General features: G+C 47.5%; 1 protein-coding gene across 2 annotated transcripts in view; it reads right to left on the bottom strand.

Moving 5' to 3' along the window:
* Window positions 1-183: 183 nt before the first annotated feature.
* The window catches only part of PTGIS (prostaglandin I2 synthase), a 67,574-nt gene continuing 44,216 nt past the window's right edge, over window positions 184-23,541 (bottom strand). For both annotated transcript variants that reach the window (XM_011722895.2, XM_011722894.3), the window contains exons 6-10: window positions 20,274-20,455; window positions 10,383-10,551; window positions 9,246-9,427; window positions 7,122-7,273; window positions 184-4,162 (exon numbers count right to left, since the gene is read on the bottom strand). In XM_011722895.2, coding sequence (XP_011721197.2) covers window positions 4,018-4,162; window positions 7,122-7,273; window positions 9,246-9,427; window positions 10,383-10,551; window positions 20,274-20,455 — 830 coding nt within the window. In that variant the 3' untranslated portion in view covers window positions 184-4,017. The remainder of the gene's footprint in view (window positions 4,163-7,121; window positions 7,274-9,245; window positions 9,428-10,382; window positions 10,552-20,273; window positions 20,456-23,541) is intronic.

Genomic DNA, 23,541 nt, shown 5'->3' with positions numbered 1-23,541 from the left:
AAAAACGGGGATACTCATCTATGCTTTGGAGGGTGGGTAAAGGTGTGACTCAATTCTATCTGTGAGAGGCCTGGGCCCAGAGCAAGGGACAGAGTAGATGCTCTGTGCTCTCCTGTCCCAGGAGCTGACCTCACCATTCCAGGCACAGCCAATGCCCTCCATCAGAATCACACTCAGAGGCAGTTCCACAAACAAGGATGGTTTAATAGATTTCAGCATGTTTCCACTTGACAATGTTATACGAAAATAGAATCTTTATTAAAATAGCAAGGCATAACAATCACTGCTACTCAGGAAACACTGTGTTTATTCTTTTTAATCATCAAAATCAATGACTTTGGGCAAGACCTGTGAACTCTCAGAGCCTGTTTCTCCATCTGGGAAACAGGCAGGTAGGACATTGCCAGCTGCCTGTGAGTGGGGGCCACTGGTGGGAGGAGATGGCCCTAGTGGCCCATGTGATGAGCAACTTACTCCTCCTTCTGTCCCTGGAGAAGTTCAGGGAGATGCCAGTGTGACCTTAAGGCAATGCTAACACTTGCTTATCTCGTTTTGTAACAGAGAAGAGATAGCTGTCAGCCTTGGCCACACCAGCATGAAGCACCCCTCCCCAGCAAATTTATTTTTCTTTTTTATGGTCACTTTATATTTTTGGCAGCGAGTGATACATGTTATCCACTATTGGCAGCAATTGGGGAAAAAAAAGTTCCTTTTAAAAACGAAGTTTAAAAAGCGAGTCTGTTTAAAGGAGAATATTCAGTAAACAACAATATTAAAATATAGCAAATAATAGTAATAATAATCACAGTGGTAAGGAAACACTTCATTAGGTCGGCTTAAGAGTATTTTATTCTTGGCCGGGCGCGGTGGCTCACGCCTGTAATCCCAGCACTTTGGGAGACCCAGGGGGGGCGGATTACAAGGTCAGGAGATCGAGACCATCCTGGCTAATACGGTGAAACCCCATCTCTACTAAAAATACAAAAATTAGCCAGGCATGGTGGCGGGCACCTGTAGTCCCAGCTACTTGGGAGTCTGAGGCAGAAGAATGGCACGAACCCGGGAGGCGGGGCTTGCAGTGAGCCGAGATCACTCCACTGCACTCCAGCCTGGGCGGCAGAGCGAGACTCTGTCTCAAAAAAAAAAAAAAAAGAGTATTTCATTCTTGCCACTGAGCTTAAAAAAGAAAGAAAGAAAGAAAGAAAGAAAGAAAGAAAGAAAGAAAGAAAGAAAGAAAGAAAGAAAGAAAGAAAGAATTCCTAACGTATGTCCAGCAATTTTGATTCTTAAGCAAGGGATGAAGAAATGCAATGGCATCCAGGTACCTTCCTAACTACCATGTAGCAGGTAGCTAACCCACTCATCTCTCCCTCTTTTCTTTATAGCTTCTATTTTTTTTAGAAAAAAAAAAAGAAAAAGAATGATTAAAACAAGGGTAGGTTTAAATCATCGTCTCCTGAGCTGCACTTCAGTATCTCAGGTAACAGCTGGAGCTGCCTGGTGGGAGCACGTCTTTTCCTTGAGTGTAATTCACTAATGACTGTGGCTCCAAGGAGGTGTGACCTTTAAAGGGGATTGGCCCTTCTTTGAAGGCAGGTGAGAATCTAGTCTCAGTGACAACCCAGCCTGATTTGGAAGGGGGGAGTCATAAGGGTTTTCCCCCAGCACACCAGAGTTGCAGCCTGCGCAAGACCTTCCATAGCTATTTCTGCCAGCTTGCTTCCTTCCCTTCCCAGCCATGATGAGGTAACTGAGGGTTGCCAGGGAAACCGGCTCTGTCCTCCCACTGGAGGCTGCCAGCTCTGATTTCCCGCAGAGTTAAGAAGGAGGCGGCAGTGGGGGTCACCCAGGCGTGAAGATGGGTTTCCCTGGGGATATCCCGCCTCCTGCCAATCATAGTGTCTCTCTGGGAATCCTGGGGGTGCCTGGAGGTTGAGGCCCAGGGAAGCCCCCAAACCCCAGTGCTCCTCTGAGAAGAGACAAGCCTCTGGGACATTCAGAGGTCTAGGGTTCTTTTCTCTCCCTCCAGCTAAAGCTCATTATGTGTCTTACGATATGTGCCCATGTTTAGGTGCCTCTGGCTCTGCCAGCTCTCTGAAGCCAGAAAGAATTGCACCATCACCAGCCCCCTTGAGCCCAAGGAACAGGAGTTGCCCACCCAGCATTTGCTCCTGGGACAGTGAATCTGCCTGCTGAGTTCTACAGCTTATGAACTATGTGGCCCCAGGCAAGTCACCTCACCTCTCGGTTTTCTCATCTATGAAGCGGGCACAACCCTCCTTCTCTTCACAGAGATGCTGTGAGGAGTAGAAATACTGTCTATGGGGCCTATCGCAGGCATTTAAAGGGCCTCAACAGACAGGACCTTATATTAATAAAACTAGGATCATAAAAAATGTTTGCAGGCCATTTTTCTCTTTAAGCTGTTTTTTATTTTAATTAATTAATTTATTTATTTATTTACTGAGACAGAGTCTTGCTCAGTTGCCCAGGCTGGAGTGTCGTGGTGCAGTCTCATCTCACTGCAACCTCCACCTCCTGGGTTCAAGCAATTCTGGTGCGTCAGCCTCCTGAGTAGCTGGGATTACAGGCGCCTACCACCACACCCGGCTAATTTCTGTATGTTTAGTAGAGACGGGGTTTCACCGTGTTGGCCAGGCTGGTCTTGAACTCCCAACCTCAAGTGATCCGCCCACCTCGGCCTCCCAAAGTGCTGGGATTATAGGCATGAGCCACCATGCCTGGTCTAGGCTTTTTGTTCTAAAGCTGGGGCAAAGGCAAATTTTCATCACTGATACATTTGTTCAAAGGGTGGTGCACTCAGGCTGGGTTGGACCAATTAGCTGGTCCCCACCACCTCTTACAATGTCACTTCTAAGAGTTAGAACAGGGTCTCACACTCAGATGCCTTCAGTGCCAGGAGGCGCTGTGAACGCAGAAGCAGACCCGGTCAGAACCCTGGTGAAGCTGAGAGCACGTGTCCCACGTAAGGGAGGCAGCTGCCATTCAGGTCTGGCCAAGAGTTACCCTTGGGAATGTGAGCCCAGTGTGGTCAGATAAACCAAGTTTTCAAGAGAAGCCGGACGTTTTGAATGAACTCTCCCAAAGATGATAACAACTAAGGTATTTTCTTTAAGTGCAGTCCAAATAAAACATGTCTGCAGACTGGATCGTGACCACAATTGGGGCTTCTGCACTAGAATGCATGAAATCGGCACCTTCTTTTTTAGCTTGACGTGTCTAAGGAGTCCTGGCTGGCTCCTTCCAGCCATCTTGTCTGGGCTGTGTCTTCCTTAGCTCCCTACCTGAGTACTGACACTGAGAAAGCCCATCCCATCTGGTGCCTGTCACTCTAGAACAGAGAACTCCACTCCTCAGAGCCCAGGGTTTGGAGGGTGTCCCTGTTCTGTGCCGGGAATGCATCAGCCTTGGGGGAAGCTCTCCTGCATTTTCTCAGGTAGTGTGAGCAGTGGGGCAATCCGGCAAATGGGGCGCCCAGGGAAGCAGATCTTCTAAGGGATTCCTTTGGCTTTAGCTGGTTTAAGGATGATTGGGGGACTGACTGCTGAATGACATCAATGGACAGACTGCTGGTCCCGAATGGCCTTTCTGTGGCCAGCATCTGCTTTGACTGGATAAGGCCTGGGCCATGCTAGCTGATAAGAACTGGGAAGGTGACCCCTCCAGGAGTTGGGGACAAAGCAGTGAGGATTCCTAGTCCTGCCTTGTCTGAATAGCCTTTGTGAATATCACGAGGTGAGAGGAACGAGGTGAGTTGGGAGCAGACAAAGCCTGATTTTGGAAAGAAAACTTTGCAGCAGATAATCCATAGAGCTTTCAATGTCTTTCCTTCGTTCACCCTCTCTTAACTTTTCCCACCTCTGGACCCAGTCTTCTGGGAGAAAAGCAGGGAAGTGGTAATGCTAGCACCTGCACCCAAGCCAACTGTGCACACAGAAAGCTGGGAGGCTGGGGCAGGCTGAGCAGAGGCGAGCACGTGGATCCATCTGCTCCCTGTCACGGGCGGATGCGGTAGCGGATGGGCACATCATGTTCTGGCTGCATCAGACCGAAGCCATACCTGCTGAGGTCAAACTCAGGGATCTCCACATCTGCGTTGATCAGCTCCAGGTCCAAGTGCACCAGCACGAGGAACACAAATCTGCAGAGAAATGGCATGGAAGGTGTGAAGGAGAGGAGTAGAGCAGGGGGTTATTGGCAATAAGGCAGGGGAGGCATGGCTGCCTCCTACGTCTGACACCAACTTTGGGAAAAGGAGAAGAAGAGAGGCGTGAGGAAGTTGAACAAATGCATTTGCTGCTCACCACATTTGCCAGGCCCCTGTAAGGTCAGGCAGACCCACGGATGAGTTCTGGTGAATGGGCTGTGTACAGAAGTGGCCTGTGCCACTCCTGTGTCAAAGCATTCACGAGCCAGCGTGTGGCTCTCCAGCTGTCCCTCCTGCCTGGCAGCCATGCAGGCTTCACGTCGAGGTAGCAGAGCTGAAAGAGGGAAAGAGCCTGGCCCGAGTCTCTGCACAGAGTGGGGAACTCCCCCAAACCCACAGCTGATACCGCGTGAGCAGAACTGCACCTCTGTTGGTAAAAGCCACTGAGACTTGGCAGGTGCAGAGCTGAGCCTATGCTGATTAAATACAGCAACTCCTCTGGATCCTCCAGTCCACGCCCTTCCCCGCCTTTCTCCAAACTCCTGGAACCCTCGCTGTCTATCTTGGCCAGGGCTGCTGCTAACCCTTAGATGTCTCTGTGAGATTAGAAACAGGCATCGCTCTCTCAAGACATTTTGCTGCCATCTCCGAGAAAATTGTCCTAAATAGACCAACTTTGCAAGAACAAGTGCTCTCTACCGCCATCTTCTGAGAAAACTGTCGTACTAAACATTCGAAGCTGCCATGCCTATGATGTAATCAGTGCCCCCATAAACATGGAGCCAGCCCTACGGATGTCAACGGTTGCTGCCTCCCTGCCTCATCTTACAATGCCCATGTTCGTAAGGGTCAGGAGAATATCTCATAACTCTTTTCCCACCACTATTCCCTACCCCAAACCAGGTGCCCGATGCAGGACTGAGCACATGGCGGGGATTCTTCTGTCTCACTGAAGGAGTGAAGAAGAGGGCAGATGAGGAGAGAGGGGGGTTAACACTCTGGACAGAAGATCTGGGCTGGGCTGCTTATAGGAATGTGGCCCTCGCCAAGTTCTTTCTCACTCTGGGTCTCGGTTCTCCCATCTGGTCAAAGAGGGGGAAGGCAAGTTGAGACTCTTCCAGCTCTGAGGCTGTAGGATACTAGAGGGTGAGTTTCTATGGGATGGCAGTTTTGTGCCCACCCCTGGATTTGAACCCTGGCACCTCCACTTCCTGGGAACACGGCAAATGATCTGACCTGTCTAGACTCAGTTTTAGATGGACCACCAGGGTTGTCATGACAATTCAGTGAGATAAAAATAACAACAAATTAGCTAATTTATTGGAACACTGTGCGCTAGGCACCAGCTAAGCATTTAGTACCCGCTATCTCTTCATATCTGTCCAAAAAGTTGATGAGGTAGGAACGCCAATCGGTTCTGCTCTAACACTTGTTTTGAACAGGTGAATTTGTTCCAATAGGATTGATATATTAGGGCACCATTTGAATATAATGCAAGTTTCACATTTGCTCACGTGCAATTTCACTTGTGAGAAGCATGAAGTAAATACAAAAAACTGCACCCAGCTGAACCTGGCTGTGCAGAAATCCATAAAACATATACACGTGCACACAAAAGCATCGATCTACAGCCACGGTCATTACAGCACTTACATAGTTCTTAGCCATGAACATGTGTAAAACTTTACTACCATTTTTTACTGGGTTCTTCTTTTTTTATTTTTAATGTGTCACTGATGAGGTTTTTGAGTGTTGGGCCCCAGTCCCCCTTTTCCCCTAATCCCTGCAGGTTTTTCTTTTCTTCTTCTTCTTCTTTTTTTTTTTTTTTTTGAGACAGAATCTCACTCTGTCGCCCAGGCCGGAGTGCAATGGTGCGATCTTGGCTCACTGCAACCTCTGCCTCCCAGGTTCAAGAGATTTTCCTGCCTCAGCCTCCTGAGTAGCTGAGATTACAGGCATGCTCCACCACGCCCAGCCGATTTTTGTCTTTTTAGTAGAGACAGGGTTTCACCATGTTGGCCAGGCTGGTCTCAAACTCCTGGCTTCAAATGATCCACCCACCTCGGCCTCCCAAAGTGCTGGGATTACAGGCATGAATTCCTGCAGTTTTTGTTGCATGATTTCATACAGCAAGGTGATTTTTAGGAATGCATATGAGCTGTATTATGCTCATAATCAACTCCATTTTCTTGAGGAAACTGAGGCCAAAGGTCAATGTAACATGCCCATTCATTTAGCATAATGCATGCATATTAATAATAATATTAATAATTATGATAATAATTAACATTTTTCAAATGCCTGCAATGAACCAGGCAGTGGGTTAAGAACTTAGAAAGATCCAGCTCATTTATCCTGACACTCCTGGGGTGTAGTTATAATCAGAACCCTCATTTTACAGTTGAGGAAACAGAGGCGCAGAAGGTAACCCAGCTTATGATTGCACAGGGGCTGGACGGAGGACAGGGCAAATGTCATAACCTCGGTCCAATCTGTTTGTGATCTTGGTGGCCAAAGCTCCTGGGGTTCAAAGGAGATAATTTATGAGACTTTCGGCCCCACAGGCATTAAAATAACCAACTGGGAACAGTGAAGTTCGGCCAGTTCCTAACACGAAGTTCTGAACACGCAGCAGCAGCTGCAGACGGACAGCTAAGGTCAGCTGAAAGGAATGTCCAGTATTTGGAATCCGGACACCAGTCTTAGAGGGAAGAACCTGCTGCCAGATCTGATTATTTCCAAAAGAAATCCGAAATCTGGCTTTTTTACATGAGCTCTTCTGATTTTTAAAAGCACACAGTTGTGAAACCACAAATAAGAGATGGCTCACGGGCTGTCCGTGTGGAGCCTCTGCCAAACCATTCTCCTGGCTGAGCCTTCAGTCCCAGGAGAGAAGGGCCTGTATCAACCAGGGGATCAGGAGCCACCCTGGACCCGCCCGGGCCCCACTCACTGTTTGATGCTGTTGACTGCGTAACTCTTCCCCAGGCAGTGATTGTGCCCCGCTCCCCAGGGCATGTTGTAATTCTTCAGCCGTTTCCCATCCTTGTAAAAGTCTTTCTTCTCTGATCCGTCAGGGTTCAGGAATCGGTTGTATTTAAATACCTGAAACAGGAAGAAGGTCCTCTTCTGACCCCATTCCCAGAACAAGCCCAGACCAAGAAAAATGTATGAGGATGTTCCTGACAGTCATGTTTATAGGAGGGAAAAACTGGAAACCATATACAGGTCAATTGATAGGGGATTGGTTAAAAAATTATGGCAAAAGGTTTGTGTGTACTGACATGGAAAGAATTTCTACAATTGGTTGTTGAGTGAAAAAAGCAAGTTTCAGAATAGTATATATTGTATGATCCTATACACACACCAATCTTTTCATGGTGTGTGAATGTGTTGTGTGTATGCCTGTAAAGCCATGAAAACAATTCACAAGGCACACTCCAAACCGTGGTTAGAGAACTCTGTAGAACTGGAGAAGAAGGGAAATATATATTTTTTACATTAAAGAATATATTTCTCTGTATTTCTTTATACTCTATGATATATATTACTTTTGTAATGTAAAATAAAGTAAATTAAAATATTTTTAAAAGAAAATCCCAATTTCCTTTGGTTACACTACACAGTGGTAAGGCAAGGTTGTACCTGAGCACAGAGCTTGGCATGCAGTAGCTGCTGACTGAAAGATGGGTGGAAGGATAGGTGAATGAACCAGTGGATAGATTAAGAGATGGAAACGTGGATGGGAAGATGAATGAATGGAGGGATGGATGGATGGATGGGTAGATGGGGTGGATGGACGGATGGGTAGACAGGTGAATGAATGGGTAGATTGATGGGTGGATGGGTGGATGGATGAATACATGGATGAATGGACAAATGGATGGATGGATGAGTAGATGGGTGGATGGGTGGATAAGTAGAAGAATGGGTGGACGGACATATGAGTGAGTGGGTGGATGGACGAATGGATGGGTGGATAAATGGATGAATGGGTGGGCGGATGAATGGATGAATGAGTAGATGGATGAATGGACGGATGGATAGATGGGTGGATAGATGGATGGATTCATGGGTAGGCAGGTGGATGAAAGAGTAGCTTGGTGGGTGGATGGGTGGATGGATTAATGGATAGGTAGATGGACGAGTGTGTGGATGGATGGATGGATGGATGGATGGATGGATGGATGGATGGGTAGATGGGCGAGTGTGTGGATGGATGGATGGATGGATGGATGGATGGATGGACAGATAGATTAATGGATGGATGGGTGAGTTTGTGGATGGATGAATGGATAGATGGATGCATGGGTAGATGGGTGGCTGGATGGATAGATGAGTGGATGGGTGGCTGGATGGATAAATGAATGGGTAGATGGGTGAATGAAAGGGTAAATTGGGTGGGTGGATGGATGAATGGATGGGTGGATGGATAGATGAATGGATAGGTAGATAGGTGAATGTGTGGCTGGATGGATGAATAAATGGATAGACAGATGCATGAGTAGATGGGTAGATAGATGAATGAATGGATGGATGGGTGAGCATGTAGTTTAGGGTCTGACACACAGTAAGCACCCAATCTGTTAGCAATCATGAAAGTTTACTTCTTCTCAAAGTCTGGGGAGAGGGAAAAGTGTTGAGAAACTGACACTATAACATTCTGAAATAAGGAAAATGGCTCAGCTATCACAAAGCACTCAGTGTGAATGAACATCCCCTCATGTCCTAGGGTTCCTCAGAGACCCTTGAACATGAGGGGATCTGGGTCTGCCTCCAAGAGAAGCTGTGAAAAAAGGTAGGAGCCAGAGAGATATCAGAAGGCTGGGGAGAGAGTGGGGCCATCAGTATCTGCTTCTGCATGATCTCATTTAACCTTCCTATCAATCTTATGAGGCAGGTACTATGACGAGGTCCATTTCATAGGCGAGGAAGCAAACACAGAGGTGAAGCAATCTAGGCCATGTCACATAGCAAACAAAGAGCAGAGCCAGGCTGCCACTCAGATCTGGCTCATCCCAAAGTCACTGATTTTCCTCCCACAGACCCCATATGACCAGACGCCCCTGCCATTTACCTCTGGGTCTGTGTAGATTTCTGGGTCTCTCTGGGGGCTCAGGAAGGGGAAGAGGAGAAGGCGGTCACCACGTCGCAGGTTGAATTCTCGCCCATCTGCCATGGGCATGGCCAGGTCCACCACAACCTCGCGGGTGATGAAGGGGGCAGCTGTAAGCCTGAGGCTCTCACTCAGCACGCTGTCTGCATGGGGCAGGTGCAAGGAAGGGTCAGCAGGCTATCCCTTCACCTGCTCATATGCCACCCCCAACTCTTATTTTACAGAGGAAGATGAAGAGGCTCAGAGAGGGTGCCTGCCTCATCCACACAGTCACACAGCAAGGTGAAAAAGGACACATGATGACATGTGGTCTCTGTGGTCCCTCAGAGACCCTTGAACATGAAGGTATCCAGGTCTGATCCCAAGGTAAGTTGTGAGGGAAGGTGGGAGCTAGGGAGATACCAGAAGGCTGGGGAGAGAGTAGGGCCATCAATCTCTGTTCCTGCCTTCCCGGCATATATTTCTCTTCTGGAAACGGGCCCCTGGTTTTCCTCTAGGGTCCACCCCTCTCTCACTCTCAGGGGTTAGACTGCTGATTCTATGCTCAACTCCTGGGATGAGGCTGTGACTGGCCAATCACAGCATCCCTCTGAGCCCTGTGATTGGTTCAGGATGGACACATGACCCAAAGAAAGCCAATGAGACACAGTCTTGGGACTCTTGGTGGGAACATTGTAAGAGATGCAGAGTCTCACAAAGCCAGGAGGAAGTCAGCCTTGAGCTGCCAACAGCTACTGCCAGCCTGAGACTGGGGTCAACCCAGTGGGATGACAGGTGGAGAGGAACTGAGTAGTCCTGACAATATTGTTAAAGTGCCTGGATCCACCTGTGCCTGAAGCCAGTCCTTTGGACTTTTTAGTGACATGTCTCAAAGTACCTTTTCACCTCAGTCAATTGAAGTTAGGTTTTCTGTCACTTGACCCCTAGTTGAGACTGGAGTATGGAGATGCCAGGTGTGTGAAGATAGGAGGCTCAGGGAGACCCTAGGTTGGAGGACACTGATGGACTCTGGAAGACAGAAGCCCATGTTGGGGAGGACTTTGGGGGTCCACGATGACGCAGTCTTAGGGGCTATCTTGGAGGGTGTGACCATCTCACCAAGCACAGGCGTGCCGTCTAGAACCTTCTGTGGGAGGGTGGTCATCTGCGAGACAGGCTGCTCTGCTTCCCAAAGGATACTCTCGAGCTCTCCGCGGACAGCAGCCAGGGCTTCAGGATTCTTGAGAAGGAAGAGCAGGAGCCAGAAAGCAGCGGGACCCATATTCCCCTGCAAGGAGAAGGGCCCCTGTTATGTCATTATGAGGGCAGAGCTGACTCGTCTCTGCCAGGGACACGGCCCGGGGCCAAGACAGAGGGGCCAGTAGGCCCGGGCTCCCACTGCTGCCAAATGCCCGGGAATGGCAGTGTCTATCTCCAGCCTCAGGACATGGCCAAAACTACTCTGTGGCCCAAAATACCTACTTCAGGACCACTCATGGCATCCCTGACTGTGTGCAAAGTCACTAATTCTAGGTCACACAGGTAATCTTCATAGCTAATCAGCAAAACAGTGTCAGTAATAGGAACAGCGTGTATCAGTTAAGACTGTTCACATCTGAGAATGATCACATTGTTGGCCCCAGTTCTTCACCAATCCCAGAATCCCCGCTCCTTACCATGTGACTTTGCCGTTCCTCCATTCAAGGGCCACAGTGTATTTCCCTGTCCTTTGAATTTATGCTCAGCCGTGGACTTGCTTTGGCCAATAGAATGAGGTGCAATTGAAGGAACAGCCACTCTACGCCTAAGCCGCGAGAAACTTTGTGTTTCCACTTGCCTGACAAGCCCACTGATCCCAAGAGAAGGATGAGAGACTCATGGACAGAGCTGAGCTGCCCCACTGAGCCAGACCCACAGTCCCGTGAGTTAAATAAATGCTGATGGGTGTCTGCCACCGAGTTGCTGTGGATGTTTGTTAGGCAACAATAGCTAACTGGTGCGATATCTAAAGATTTGCTTCCAAATATAATCATTCTCAACGTGGTCTGGGATGCAAAAAGTTCTCTGTATGCTTTGTATCTTAAAATTCTTTCAGTCACTTGAAGAATAAATGTGTGTGTGTTGTATACATATAAAACAAAGTCACAATCATCATTGATGACTGAAAGCTATGAATAAAAATTATTTAAACTTTCCAATAGATAAACATTTAGGAAAATGAGTGGAATTTCTTGCTTCAAGGCTTCAGTCTTAGCTGAATATTTTCATACACATTTTAGCTTCAGCTCTTTGGTATGTGGCTAAAATGTGTATATGGCACCCTTTAGTGATCCAGACATGGGTAGAATACCAACTAATCTCAATTTGGGGGAAGGTTTTTGTCTGCCATGACTATCCTATTCAATCATAATAATGGAATATTAAATCATCATTACATATCATGTTTACCCAGTAATTTCATTACAGACATAATTACACATGGGCAAAAGAACATATGCACAAAGATAATTATTGCAGTGCTAATGTAATAGAAAAAAGCTGGAAACAACCTCCATGTCTATCAATAGGAGATCAATGAGATAAATGAAGATCCATCCATTGGATGATGATGCAGGAAGTCATTAAAAAGAAGCCAGCTCTGTGTGTACTGATGTGGGACTGTAGCCAAGACACACAGAAGCATGCAAACAGCAAGGTGCAGGGTGGTGGCTCAGCATGCTGCCATTTGTGTGTTTGTTTAAAGAGAAATATACATGAAGAAGCACAGACCATCCCTTTTTTTGAGACAGGGTCTTGCTCTGTCACCCAGGCTGGAATGCAGTGGCACAATCATAGCTCACTGCAGCCTTGACCTCTTGGCTCAAGTGATCCTCCTGCCTTAGCCTCCCAAGGAGCTGGGGCCACAGGCACATGCTACCCAGCTAGGTTTTGTTGTTGTTGTTGTTGTTTTGGTAGAGATGGAGGTCTCCCTGTGTTTCCCAGGCTGATCTCAAACTCCTGACCTCGAGCAGTCCTCCTGCCACAGCCTCCCAAAGAAGCATAGACCATTGCTAAGAGACACCAGAAACTGGTAACTGAGGTTACCTTGGGACAGAAGCTGGGAAGACAAGAGGATAGGGAGGAAGGAGGCTGACTTTCCTTGCAAATACCCTTTTAAACTGTTCAAAATTTTTTAATGGACACACTAATTTTAAGTGAAACAGAAGGCACCCAGGCTGGAGTGCAGTGGCGTGATCGTGGCTCACCGCAACCTCCACCTCCTGGGCTCAAGTGATCCTCCTACCTCAGTCTCCCAAGTAGCTGATACAAGCATGCACCACCATGCCCGGCTAATCTTTCTATTTTTTGTAAAGATGAGGTCTCACTATGTTTCTCAGGCTGTATTCAAATGATTTCTATAGTGATGTACAATGTCATGAGAAATGCTCATGTTACAGTATTAAACCAAATAGAAGGTTAGATTAAAACAGCTGCATGATCTTAACCACAGAAGAAAAATGTACGGGGGAAAGCTGGAAAGAAATGCACCATAGCATCAATGATGGTGAGATGAATTGTGCCTTCCTCTTTAGTGCCCATGAGGCCATGAGGCCAGGAGGCACCACACTCCTCTGCTCAATACTTACATCATGCAGGTGCCATTATTAGGCCTTTTACTGAAAAGGAAAACGAAGTACTCCCTGGTTGCTACCCACTGCCCAGCATATAGTGGAGGCTCACTGATATTTGTCAAATAAACATCTGTGTACCTTTGGATCAGAGGTGGAGCTCCAAGACAGCCTGGGAGGTGGACTGGAAGATCCCTGGACTGAGACCAGGCAGAGGTGGGTTCAAATCCCAGCTCCCCACTTTCTGTGACTGTGGACAAGTCATGTCCCCTTTTGGGTCTCAACACTGGGGGTAACATTGCCACCTCCTGGGTGGTCGCAAGGGTCCAGTGAGGCTGAATGCAAGCAATCCCACACGTGTTGTGCCCAGAGTAGGTGCTCAGAAGTGGTTACCCCTCCCCAACTGGCCCCTCCCCTGGATTTGAGAACAAGTCAGTGGGGGCCTCAGGCCCTTTCTGAGAGTTCTGCCAGCACCTCAGGTCCAGCTGACACAGCGAGGTCACTTGCTGTCCATCACTTAAATAGCCAGGCAAATGTGGGTGATAAATAATTCAGCACTGGCTTAGCTCAGCGCCAAGGCCATTTTATCTGGCCCAGATGGTCAGATGGGGGCCACCGCTCATTAATTACCAAGCAGGAGTGGAACACATGGGCCCTTGGCTATCTCTGCTTGCAGGAAAAAGCTGTGGCAAGTTAGGGAGGTGACCAAGACTGCCTTCTACCCAACTGCACAGATGTGAGTGTGTGTGTGTGTGTGTGTGTGTGTGTGTGTGTGTGTGTGTGTTTGTGTGCACGCAACCATAAGAGATCCTGAATTTGCCACCCTGGAATTTGAGCTTTCACCCATGGAGACTTGCCTCCGTTTACTCAGGAAGACACTTCTCATTTGTCCTCATTCCCCCCTACTGCAGCCAAAGGCCATGACCCAGCAGTGCCACCCCCTGTTCTAGCTTTCCTGTGAAATGGCGGCGGCAGACCTCTGGGGGGCACTGACTGCGGGCCAGACCACACCTTTGGCGATTCACATGCTCCTTCTTGTCGCCTCCTGACCACATGGCCCATCAGTGGGAGTGGGGGACTCCCACTGCCCGTGCCTGCCTGCATCCACTTCCTTGTCTGTGGGTAACAGCACGCCACTTTCCTTCGTAAAACCACCTCCTCTTAAATCTAAGTCTGTGTAGGTCATCCAGGACTGACTCATCCTTCCAGACTTCAAGTGTGGGCATGGGACCCAGGCAGAGGTCCATGAGTGATCCACGCAGAGGGGGGCATGTGACATGGGCTGGGCCAGTGAGTATCAGGCTTGGGAGCTGTGCTAGAATTTAAGGGAAGGGAACCCTCCTCCATGGGATTGCTAAATTGCATGGAGCTGCTGGAGGCCATTGTAGCCACCCCCCAGGAGACCCTCTGAGGATGCAGCTCGGCAGAAGGGAGACCTGAGGGATGGGAGTCACTCTTTTATTCTTTTAATTTTTGTGATTTAAAAGATTCCAACGGAATAAAAGAATACCCCAAGTGTGATAATGATGTGTTAGTGTAGGTCATAAATTGTAACAAATGTGCCACTCTGCTGAGGGACACTGGTGATGGAGAGGCGAGACACTGGGAGAAGGCGGCTAAGGGGGGTCCCTGCACCTTTCCTTCAATTTTGCTGTGAACCTAAACCTGCTTTAAAAATAGAGTCTATTTAAAACAAACAAACAAAAGCCCTACGTGCAATGTGGGATTGTGGATTGGCTCCTGGAAGAGAAAAAGGATATTAGTAGAAAAACTGGGGCAACGTGAATGAAGTATGGACTTTAGTTACGAGCAATGTCCCAGTGCTAATTTCTTAGCACTTGATGAATGTATTGTAGTTATGTAACATTAGGGAAAGGTGGGTGAAGGGTATTTGGGAACTCCCTGTACTATCTTTGCAACTCTTTTATAATCTAAAATTATTTCAAGATAAAACTACTGAAGACAAACAAAAACAAAAACAAACCCAACCTTCTTTACAGATGGTGAAACTGAAGCCCAGAAAAGTGACTTGTTTGAGGTCACACAACTAGTTTAGTGGCAGAGCTGATACTCCACCCAAGTCTGTCTGACTCTCAATACTGTGGTTTTGCTTTTCACCCCGTTGTCAAATGCTTCAAGGATTCTTCTCGATGATCACTATCTCAGCGGAGCTATCTGCAGGCCCAGCAGCTCCCGTGGCCCCCTCCCCTACCTCTCAGGACCACCCAGGAGTTTCCAGGGATGTGTGGCTGTGGCTGCTGAGGATGTGATGGGGTGAAGGCCAAGCCAGATATGAGGAAGGAAGAGAAGGATCAGATGTGATGGATGGGGCTGAGGGACATCATGACAATCAATGGTTTCAGTCCTGGCATTGCCAGCATTGGTGGGCTCAGAGCTGGGAGGGAAACCTGTCCTGTGTTTGCAAACTCTCCTCCATCTGCCCCCCGCCACCCCACCCCACCTTCCCTTACAGCCTCCTCTTCCCCCTGGCTGGACCTTAGGTCTCGGCCCACAGGGTCCTCCCTGGATGCCCGAGCCTCCCACTGCCCCTTCCATCACTCTCGATTCCAGGTTCAGGGGTTCTGGATTCATGAAGCTGTTGTGAGGATCCTATAAGATGATGTTTGCAAAGTGCTCAAGAGGATGCTTGGCCCAGGGTAAGTGCTCAGTATCTTTTGTGATTATTATTCCTGACTCATCATCTCCGACCTGACAGCAGCAATCACAGCTACCATTTTTCAGCCTCTCCGCAGCATCTGACCCAGCTTCCCATTACTGCCTCTCCCCCCACCTTCCTGGCCCCTCCTCCTTACCTTTCCCACCACTGGAGAGCCCCAGGGACGCCCCTTTCTTCACCCATCCTTGCCCGCAGTATCTCTTCCAGTCCTGAGGCTTTAAACTCCTCTATGCTGACAACTCCCAAGCCTGGACCTCAAACTTGAACTCCAGACTGTCTTCTCCAGGTGTCCACTCTCCCACCTCCATCTCAAATTCAACATACCCAAAGCCAAACCCCCAATCCTCTCCCTGAGACTTCCTCCTCCCGCCATCTTCCTCATCTGCCCATGGCTCTGCCATCCCTCCTGTCACTCAGGCCCAAACCTGGAGTCATCCTTGATGGCCTCCCCCAAGGTCCCATCCAACAGTGGATCCTGTTGGCTTTACTGTGGAATATGTTCAGACTCTAACCACCCCCGACCCTGGCCCAGCAGCACCCTCTCTTGCCTGGATCCTGCAATGGCCTCCCCCCTGCTCTTCCTGCCTCTGCTTCCCCACCCCCTACAGTCTCTTGTCAGCGCTGCAGCCAGAATGATTCCTCTAATGCATTAAGACAGGCCAGGATTTTCCTCTGCTCAGAGCCCTCAGCAGGCACCTGTCTCACTCAAAGTAAAAGCCAAAGCCCTCCCCATGGCCTACAGGGACCTGTGTGGTCCTGCAGCTCTGCCTCCCCACCATGTCACCCTCAGTCCTGCCTCAGGGCCTTTGTACTTGCTGCTCCCTGCCCGGGAGCCTTCACTCTATATATTTACATGGTTCACCCCTCACTTCCTTCAGTCTCTGCTCAGATGTCACCTTTCAGTTAGGCCTTCCTGTGCCTGCCTTCCTGCTGCATCTCTTCTCCATAGAACACATTCCCTCTAAAACTTTTTTTTAAAATTCGAGACAGAGTTTTTTTTTCTGGAGACGGAGTCTCTCTCGTCGCCCAGGCTGGAGTGCAGTGGCGCGATCTCGGCTCACTGCAACCTCTACCTCCTGGGTTCAAGTGATTCTCATGCCTCAGTCTCCCAAGTAGCTGGGATTACGGGCCTGTGCCACCATGCCTGACTAATTTTTGTATTTTTAGGAGAGTCAGGGTTTCACCATATTGGCCAGGCTGGTCTCAAACTCCTGATCTCAAGTGATCTGCCTGCCTCGGCCTCTCAAAGTGTTGAGATTACAGGAGTGAGCCACTGTGCCTGGCCTCTAATACATTTTAGATGCTTACTTGTTTGCTTGTTTATTTATTATTTTTTTAGACAGGATCTTACTGTGTCACCCACGATGGAGTGCAGTGGCACAATCATGGCTCATTTCAGCCTTGACCTCCTAGGTTCAAGCAATGCTCCTGCCTCAACCTCCCAAGTAGCTGGGACTATAACTGTGCACCACCCCGCCCAGCTTTTCTACAAAAAAATAAGATTTTTTTTTTTAGAGATGGGGTCTTGCTATGTTACCCAGACCAGTCTTGAACTCTGGGCCTCAAACGATGTTCCTGTCTAACCTCCCAAAGCACTGTGATTACAGCTTATGTGTTTATTAATTGTCTATCTTCTCCCACCAGAATGCCAGCTCCCTAAAGGTAGGGATTTTTGTCTGTTTTGCTCTCTGCTCTATCCCCAGCTTCTGGAATGGGGCCTGGTCCATGGCAGGCACTCTAAATATTTGCTGAAGATGTTTATTGAGCACTTGTTATCCGCAAGTCACAGTTACAAAGTTGCACATGTATTCCTGCCTCCTTTCATCTTCATAACCACATCTTAAAGCGAGTGCTACCATCTCCATTTTACAGATGAGTCAACTGAGGTGCTCAGAGGTTAAGTGACTGACTTGCCAGGAAGTGTCAAAGTCAGGATTCAAATCCAGGCAGGGAGGTCACAGAGCCTGTGCCAGAAACTTCTAGACCAAGTACCTTCTTGGCTCTGCCCCCAAAAGGCTCTTGAAAAGTTTTCCCACCTGCTTGAATTCTGGACGCTGTCAACGACTCAACCTCAGAGGACTTCTTGTCCCCAGCTCCTGCCCAGCTCTCCTGGCCCTGCCAAAGGCTGTTCCCTGGACTTTCTGCCACTCAAGCCCCTCGGCCAGCATCCAGTTTTGCTGACACAGGTCATTTCCACAAGGGTTCTGGGGACACTTTGGAGCTCCAAGTCATCTCTGCACATAAATATGTTATTAGGCACTGATGTGGGGGACAACTGCCAATTAATCCCAGCCCCCACCCCTTGCCAGTCTCTGCCTGCAAGGACAGTTAATGGCTCTGAGAGGAAACTAAAAATAAGCCGCAAGTCGATGGGAGAGGAATTACCCGGAAATGTCAGCCTGTACAACTGTCACTGTTGAAGTGGGGCCAAGAGAAAGATGGGGGGCTTGGGGAACAGGAAAGAGGACAGGATCCAGGCCTGGAGCCCTGCAGCATCAAAGGCCACCCTGTTTCTCTCACTCCAATAGCTGGTCCATGACCAAATCCACTGGCTCTGTCTTCCTGAAATTTCCAAAATCCATCCATGTCCTTATCACCTCCATGGCCACCACCTGACCCTGCCACCACCGTTTCCTCCTTGGTGCCTTGTTTTTGCTTTTGCCCCCAAGATCCTGTCCCTCCTCTGCTCAGAACTCTCCTAGGTCCCCATCTCACCCAAAAAAAAAAAAAAAATCCCAAGTCCTCACTTATGAGGACCCACAAGGCCCTCAGTGACCTCTTCCCTCAGTCTCTTGCCCCCTTCCTCACTCTGCTTCAGCTGTGTGATCCAACTCTACTCTGCATGATCCAACCCCAGGCCCTTTGCACTTGCTATTTCCATTATTGGAAGCTTCTATCCCCACATCTTCTCCAAGTCTCTGAATCTAGCTTTCTTATCATCCAGGGCTCAGCTCGAATATCTCAGGGAGGCCTTCCTGACCACCCCGGCTAGAGCAGACCCGAAAGTCTCTCTATTCACAGCCCTGTTTCATACTCTAAATATCATCATCTAAAATCACCTTGTATATGTTTCCTGGACTCTCTGCTCCTTGTCCCCCTGACCCCCCAAATGGTAATCAACACAACACAGAATCTTTGAGGTCTATGGTAAGTACTCAGTGGATTTTTTTTAAAGAGGTGGGATCTCACTATGTTGCCCAGGCTCGTCTCGAACTCCTGGGTCCAAGCGATCCTCTTGCCTCACCCTCCCGAGTAGCTGGGATTACAGGTGCACACTACCATGCCCAGCTTCTTAATGGAACTTCTAAAAAATTCTTCAAAATAACTGGTCTGCACACTTCAAAAAATGTAAAGGTCATGAGAAACAATGAAATGCACAGAAAATGTGACAGATTAAAGAAAACGGGTCAGGTGCAGTGGCTCACACCTGTAATCCCAGCACTTTGGGAGGCTGAGGCTGAGGCTGAGGCGGGTGGATCACGAGGTCAAAAGATCGAGACCATCCTGCCAACATGGTGAAACCCCATCTCTACTAAAAATACAAAAAAATGAGCTGAACGTGGTGCATGGTGGCACGAGCCTGTAGTCCCAGCTATTCAGGAGGCTGAGGCAGGAGAATCGCGTGAACTCAGGAGGCGGAGGTTGCAGTGAGATGAGATCCACTGCACTCCAGCCTGGCGACAGAGTGAGACTCCATCTCCAAAAAAAAAAAAAAGAAAACTGAAGAGTCAGAATGACTAAATGCAACATGTGATTCTGGATTGGATGCTGGACCAAGATGAACCAAAAAGGACATTATTGAGACAACTGGCCAAACTGGAATACAGACTGTTTATTAGATAATGATCATGTATCTGGGCTCATTATCCTGAAATTGGTTATTGTGCTGTGGTCATGCAGGGGATGTTCTTGCTTACACTCAAGCAATTAGGGATAAAAAACCATGATATCTGCAACTTATTCACAAATTATTTCAATAAAATAATCCCACTGGGGAAAAGAGAGCGTAAGAGAGACAGAGACAGAGAGAAAGAAAAGGTGGTAAAATGTTTAAAATTGGGGAATCAAGGTGAAGCATATATAAGAGTTCATTAAACTATTAAACCTTTTTATAAATTTAACATTTTTCCAAATTAAAACAAAACAAAACAAAAAGAGGCTGGGCGTGGTGGCACACACCTGTAATCCCAGCACTTCCAGAGGCTGAGGCAGGCAGATCACTTGAGGTCAAGAGTTTGAGACTAGCCTGGCCAACATAGTGAAACCCCATTTCTACTAGAAATACAAAAATTAGCCAGGCGTGGTGGCAGGCAACTGTAGTCCCAGCTACTCGGGAGGCTGAGGCATGAGAATCACTTGAACCCGGGAGATGGAGGTTGCAGTGAGCTGAGATCAAGCCACTGCACTCCAACCTGGACAACCAAGCGAGACTCTGTCTCAAAAGAAAAAAAAGAAAAGAATACTGAGTGAATTATTCTGTTCATCATGCTGTTTGACAGTAAAGGAAGTCAGGGAACGGGGGTGGGCAGTGGGTATGTGTGCACACACCCACACTCACATCAGCACACACTCACAAAGGCACACCTACCTACACATGCACACACAGGTATAGTCATGTGCACCTGAATATGTGCACAGACATGCACACCCCCATGCACACATACACATTCATATCACAACCACACATGCACACCCGCACACACCCACTTGCACACTCACACCCACCTGTGTGGCCCACAGCTGCAGCACCAGGGCCCGTGCCTGCATCTCCTCTGACACACCCATCTCCTCCAAGTGCAGCAGGTAACTCTCCAGCCATTTGCTCCTGTGGGCCCGTGTGGCCAGCCTGGCTGGGGACAGCAGCTTCCACAGGCGACTTTTGACACTGCACATGTGGTCCTTGTCCCCTGCAGGGACAGAGCACAGAGAGTAGGGGTTAGAGATTCACCACCACACCCAGGGCTGACCGAGCATGACCTCCCATGAGGCCAAGGGACTTCTGAATGTCACTCATTGAGGGTGGGGAGTTCCTGTGGGAAAGAAGCTGTAGGGACAGGCCCACAGCGGGAAGCTCTTTCAATACTGATTTGCTTATTATCTGTCTTACGCCCAGTAAAAAGAAGCAAGGGGTCTTGTCTCTTGCAGGTGGGATCCCAGTCTATTTCAATCACCTCTATGTCCCCAGCACCCAGCCCGTAGTAGGTGTTCAATAAATATGCATTGTATTAGTCTGTTTTCATGCTGCTGACAAAGACATACTCAAGACTGGGTAATTTTTTTTTATTAAAAAAAAAAAGAGGTTTAATGGACTCACAATTCCATGTGGCTGGGGAGGCCTCATAATCATGGGGGAAGGTGAAAGGAACATCTTACATGGCGGCAAGCAAGAGAAAACGAAAGCCAAGCAAAAGGAGAAACCACTTATAAAACCATCAGATCCGTGAGACTTATTCACTACAAGGAGAACAGTATGGGGGAAACCACTCCCCACGATTCAATTATCTCCCACCAGGTCCCTCCCACAACATGTGGGAATTATCAGAGCTACAGTTCAAGATGAGATTTGGGTGGGGACACAGCCAAACCATATTATGCATTAAATAAATGGCATTTCTTTCCAGAGCAGGAGAAGGAACACTGAACACCGAACAGCATTCTCCCTCCCCAGGTCCAACCCCAGAGCAGTGCCAGCCCATGTGCATGAGGAGGAGGCCACTGTGAGCTGGCTCAGCACAGCAGCGATCACAGAAAGACATCAGCAACAACCTAACTGACCATCCAGAGAGGGCAGATTGGGCTGGAGTCTCAAACTCAACTCACTCCAGAGAAGGCAGGCCAAGTAAAAGAGAGAGGAGGCCAGAAAGGGGCCATGGCACTTAGCCCACCGACCAGCACTCGGCAGGAGAGAGAAACACCCCAGCATGGCCAGAGGGCCTGTGCTTTCAAAGGAAGCTGAAAATTCAGACAATTATGTATAACCGTCTGATTTTTTTTTAAGGTTAGCATCCAAGTAAAAAGTTTTTAATCACTGTGCTGACCACAGAAGCATCTCTGAAGGTCAACTTTGGCCCACAGATCACTGGCGTGCAATCACCATTAAACAGACAATGGTGTGTTTATGTTCTGGAAAAACCATACAGCAGTGAAAGTGAATTAGTACATTTTACATACAGACACAGAGAGTTCCGAAGGGCAGACTGGTAAGAGGATAAAGCCGGGCACTGAAGAATGATACTATTTAGATATTGTTTTCTTTCCTCCTTCTTTTTAAAAAGAATATTTTCATGAACCATACATGAGACTTAATATATATTGTTTTAAAGCTCCAAGGTAATGCTATTTATATGCACAGATATAAAGTTTAAAACAAAAATATAAAATATAAGATTTGGTATTCTCTGAAATCACCCCTTGGAAAACAGAGTCACCTTGGATTGCTCTGAAGTTTCAAAGTATTGGAAACTCCCTCACTGACTCTTCTGAACCACAAGCTGTGTTTCAGGAAGACTCGCCCCAGCACTGATTCTAAACCTGGCTGCACATCACAGGGCGTTTGAAAGGGTCAGAAATGTAGCCTATGTTTTTTTTTTTTTTAAGTATTTTGGCTTCATTTTCAAATAATATGCTGAATATGTTTAACTTTTAGACTTCAACTTGAGCTCATTGTTTTACATTGAAATGAATGTCACCATTTCAGGTGACATTTCAATGTAAAGCAATGAGCTTACATGTTCAACTGAAATACATTATCTTCCTATGTGTCTCAACTTTTCAGGCTCTCTGAAGAATTACCTGGGAGCTCTTAAATCTCTGGATGCCCAGGTGCCAACCCCAGATTGATCATGTCAAAATCACGTGGGTGGGAACTGGGCATCCAGGGGTTTAGGTCTGCAGGGCACGGGCGTGTTAAAACCACCTCAGTTGATGCAAACTCTGGATACTTCTAAGCATCATCTGATGGGATGGCTAAAAAAAGAGGCAAAGAAATTTAACACAGCTTTAGAAATAACTGGCATTCTTTGAAGTCTGACCACACGACTGCAATCTTGAATATCACTGTAAACACGGCGTTTACAGATGACTTTAAAAAGTAAGGCAGGACCATTCTCTACTTTTCCCCTGTGCCTAGAGCAGTTCTGAGTACATAGGAGGCACTCAATATTTGCACAATAAATGAATAATTAAGCAAAAAAGCTAATGCAGTATGAAAAGACAGCTGACAGAATGTGAGAAAATATTTGCAAATAATATATCTGATAAGGGTCTAGCACCCTAAATACATAAAAGAACTCCTACAACTCAACAACAATAAAAAACAAACAACCTGTTTCAAAAATTGGCAAAGGACTTGAATAGATATTTCTCCAAAGAAGAGCTACAAATGGCTGATAAACACATGAAAAGAGGCTCAACACCATTAGTCATTAGAAAAATGCATATCAAAACCGCTGTGTGATACCATTCACAACCATGAGAATGACTACTATTTAAAACACAGAAAATAAGGGATGGTGAGGATGTGGAGAAATTGAAACCCTTATGCATTGCTGGTGGGAATGTAAAATACTGCAGTTGCTATGAAAAAGAGTTTAGCAGTTCCTCAGAAAGTTAAAGAATTACCATATGATCCAGTAATTCTAGTTCTAGGTATATACCCCAAAGAACTGAAACCAGAGACTCAAACAGATACTCATGCACCAATGTTCGTAGCAGCATTATTCACAGTAGCCAAAAGGCGGAAACAACCCAGGTGTTGGTTGATAGGTGACTGGATAAATAGAATGCAGTATATACACACAATGTATTCAGTCTTTAAAAGGCATGAAATTCTGACACATATGCCAGGCGTGGTGGCTCATGCCTGCAATCCTAGCACCTTGGGAGGCCAAGGCGGGCAGATTTCCTGAGCTCAAGAGTTAGAGACCAGCCTAGGCAACATGATGAAACCCTGTCTCTACCAAAATACAAAAAAAAAAAAAAAAAAAATTAGCCA

Source organism: Macaca nemestrina, chromosome 15, assembly GCF_043159975.1.
Source record: "Macaca nemestrina isolate mMacNem1 chromosome 15, mMacNem.hap1, whole genome shotgun sequence".
NCBI classification, from domain to species: Eukaryota; Metazoa; Chordata; class Mammalia; order Primates; family Cercopithecidae; genus Macaca; species Macaca nemestrina.
The sequence above is the reverse complement of the archived record's forward strand: the minus strand, read 5'-3'. Positions and strand labels throughout refer to the sequence as shown.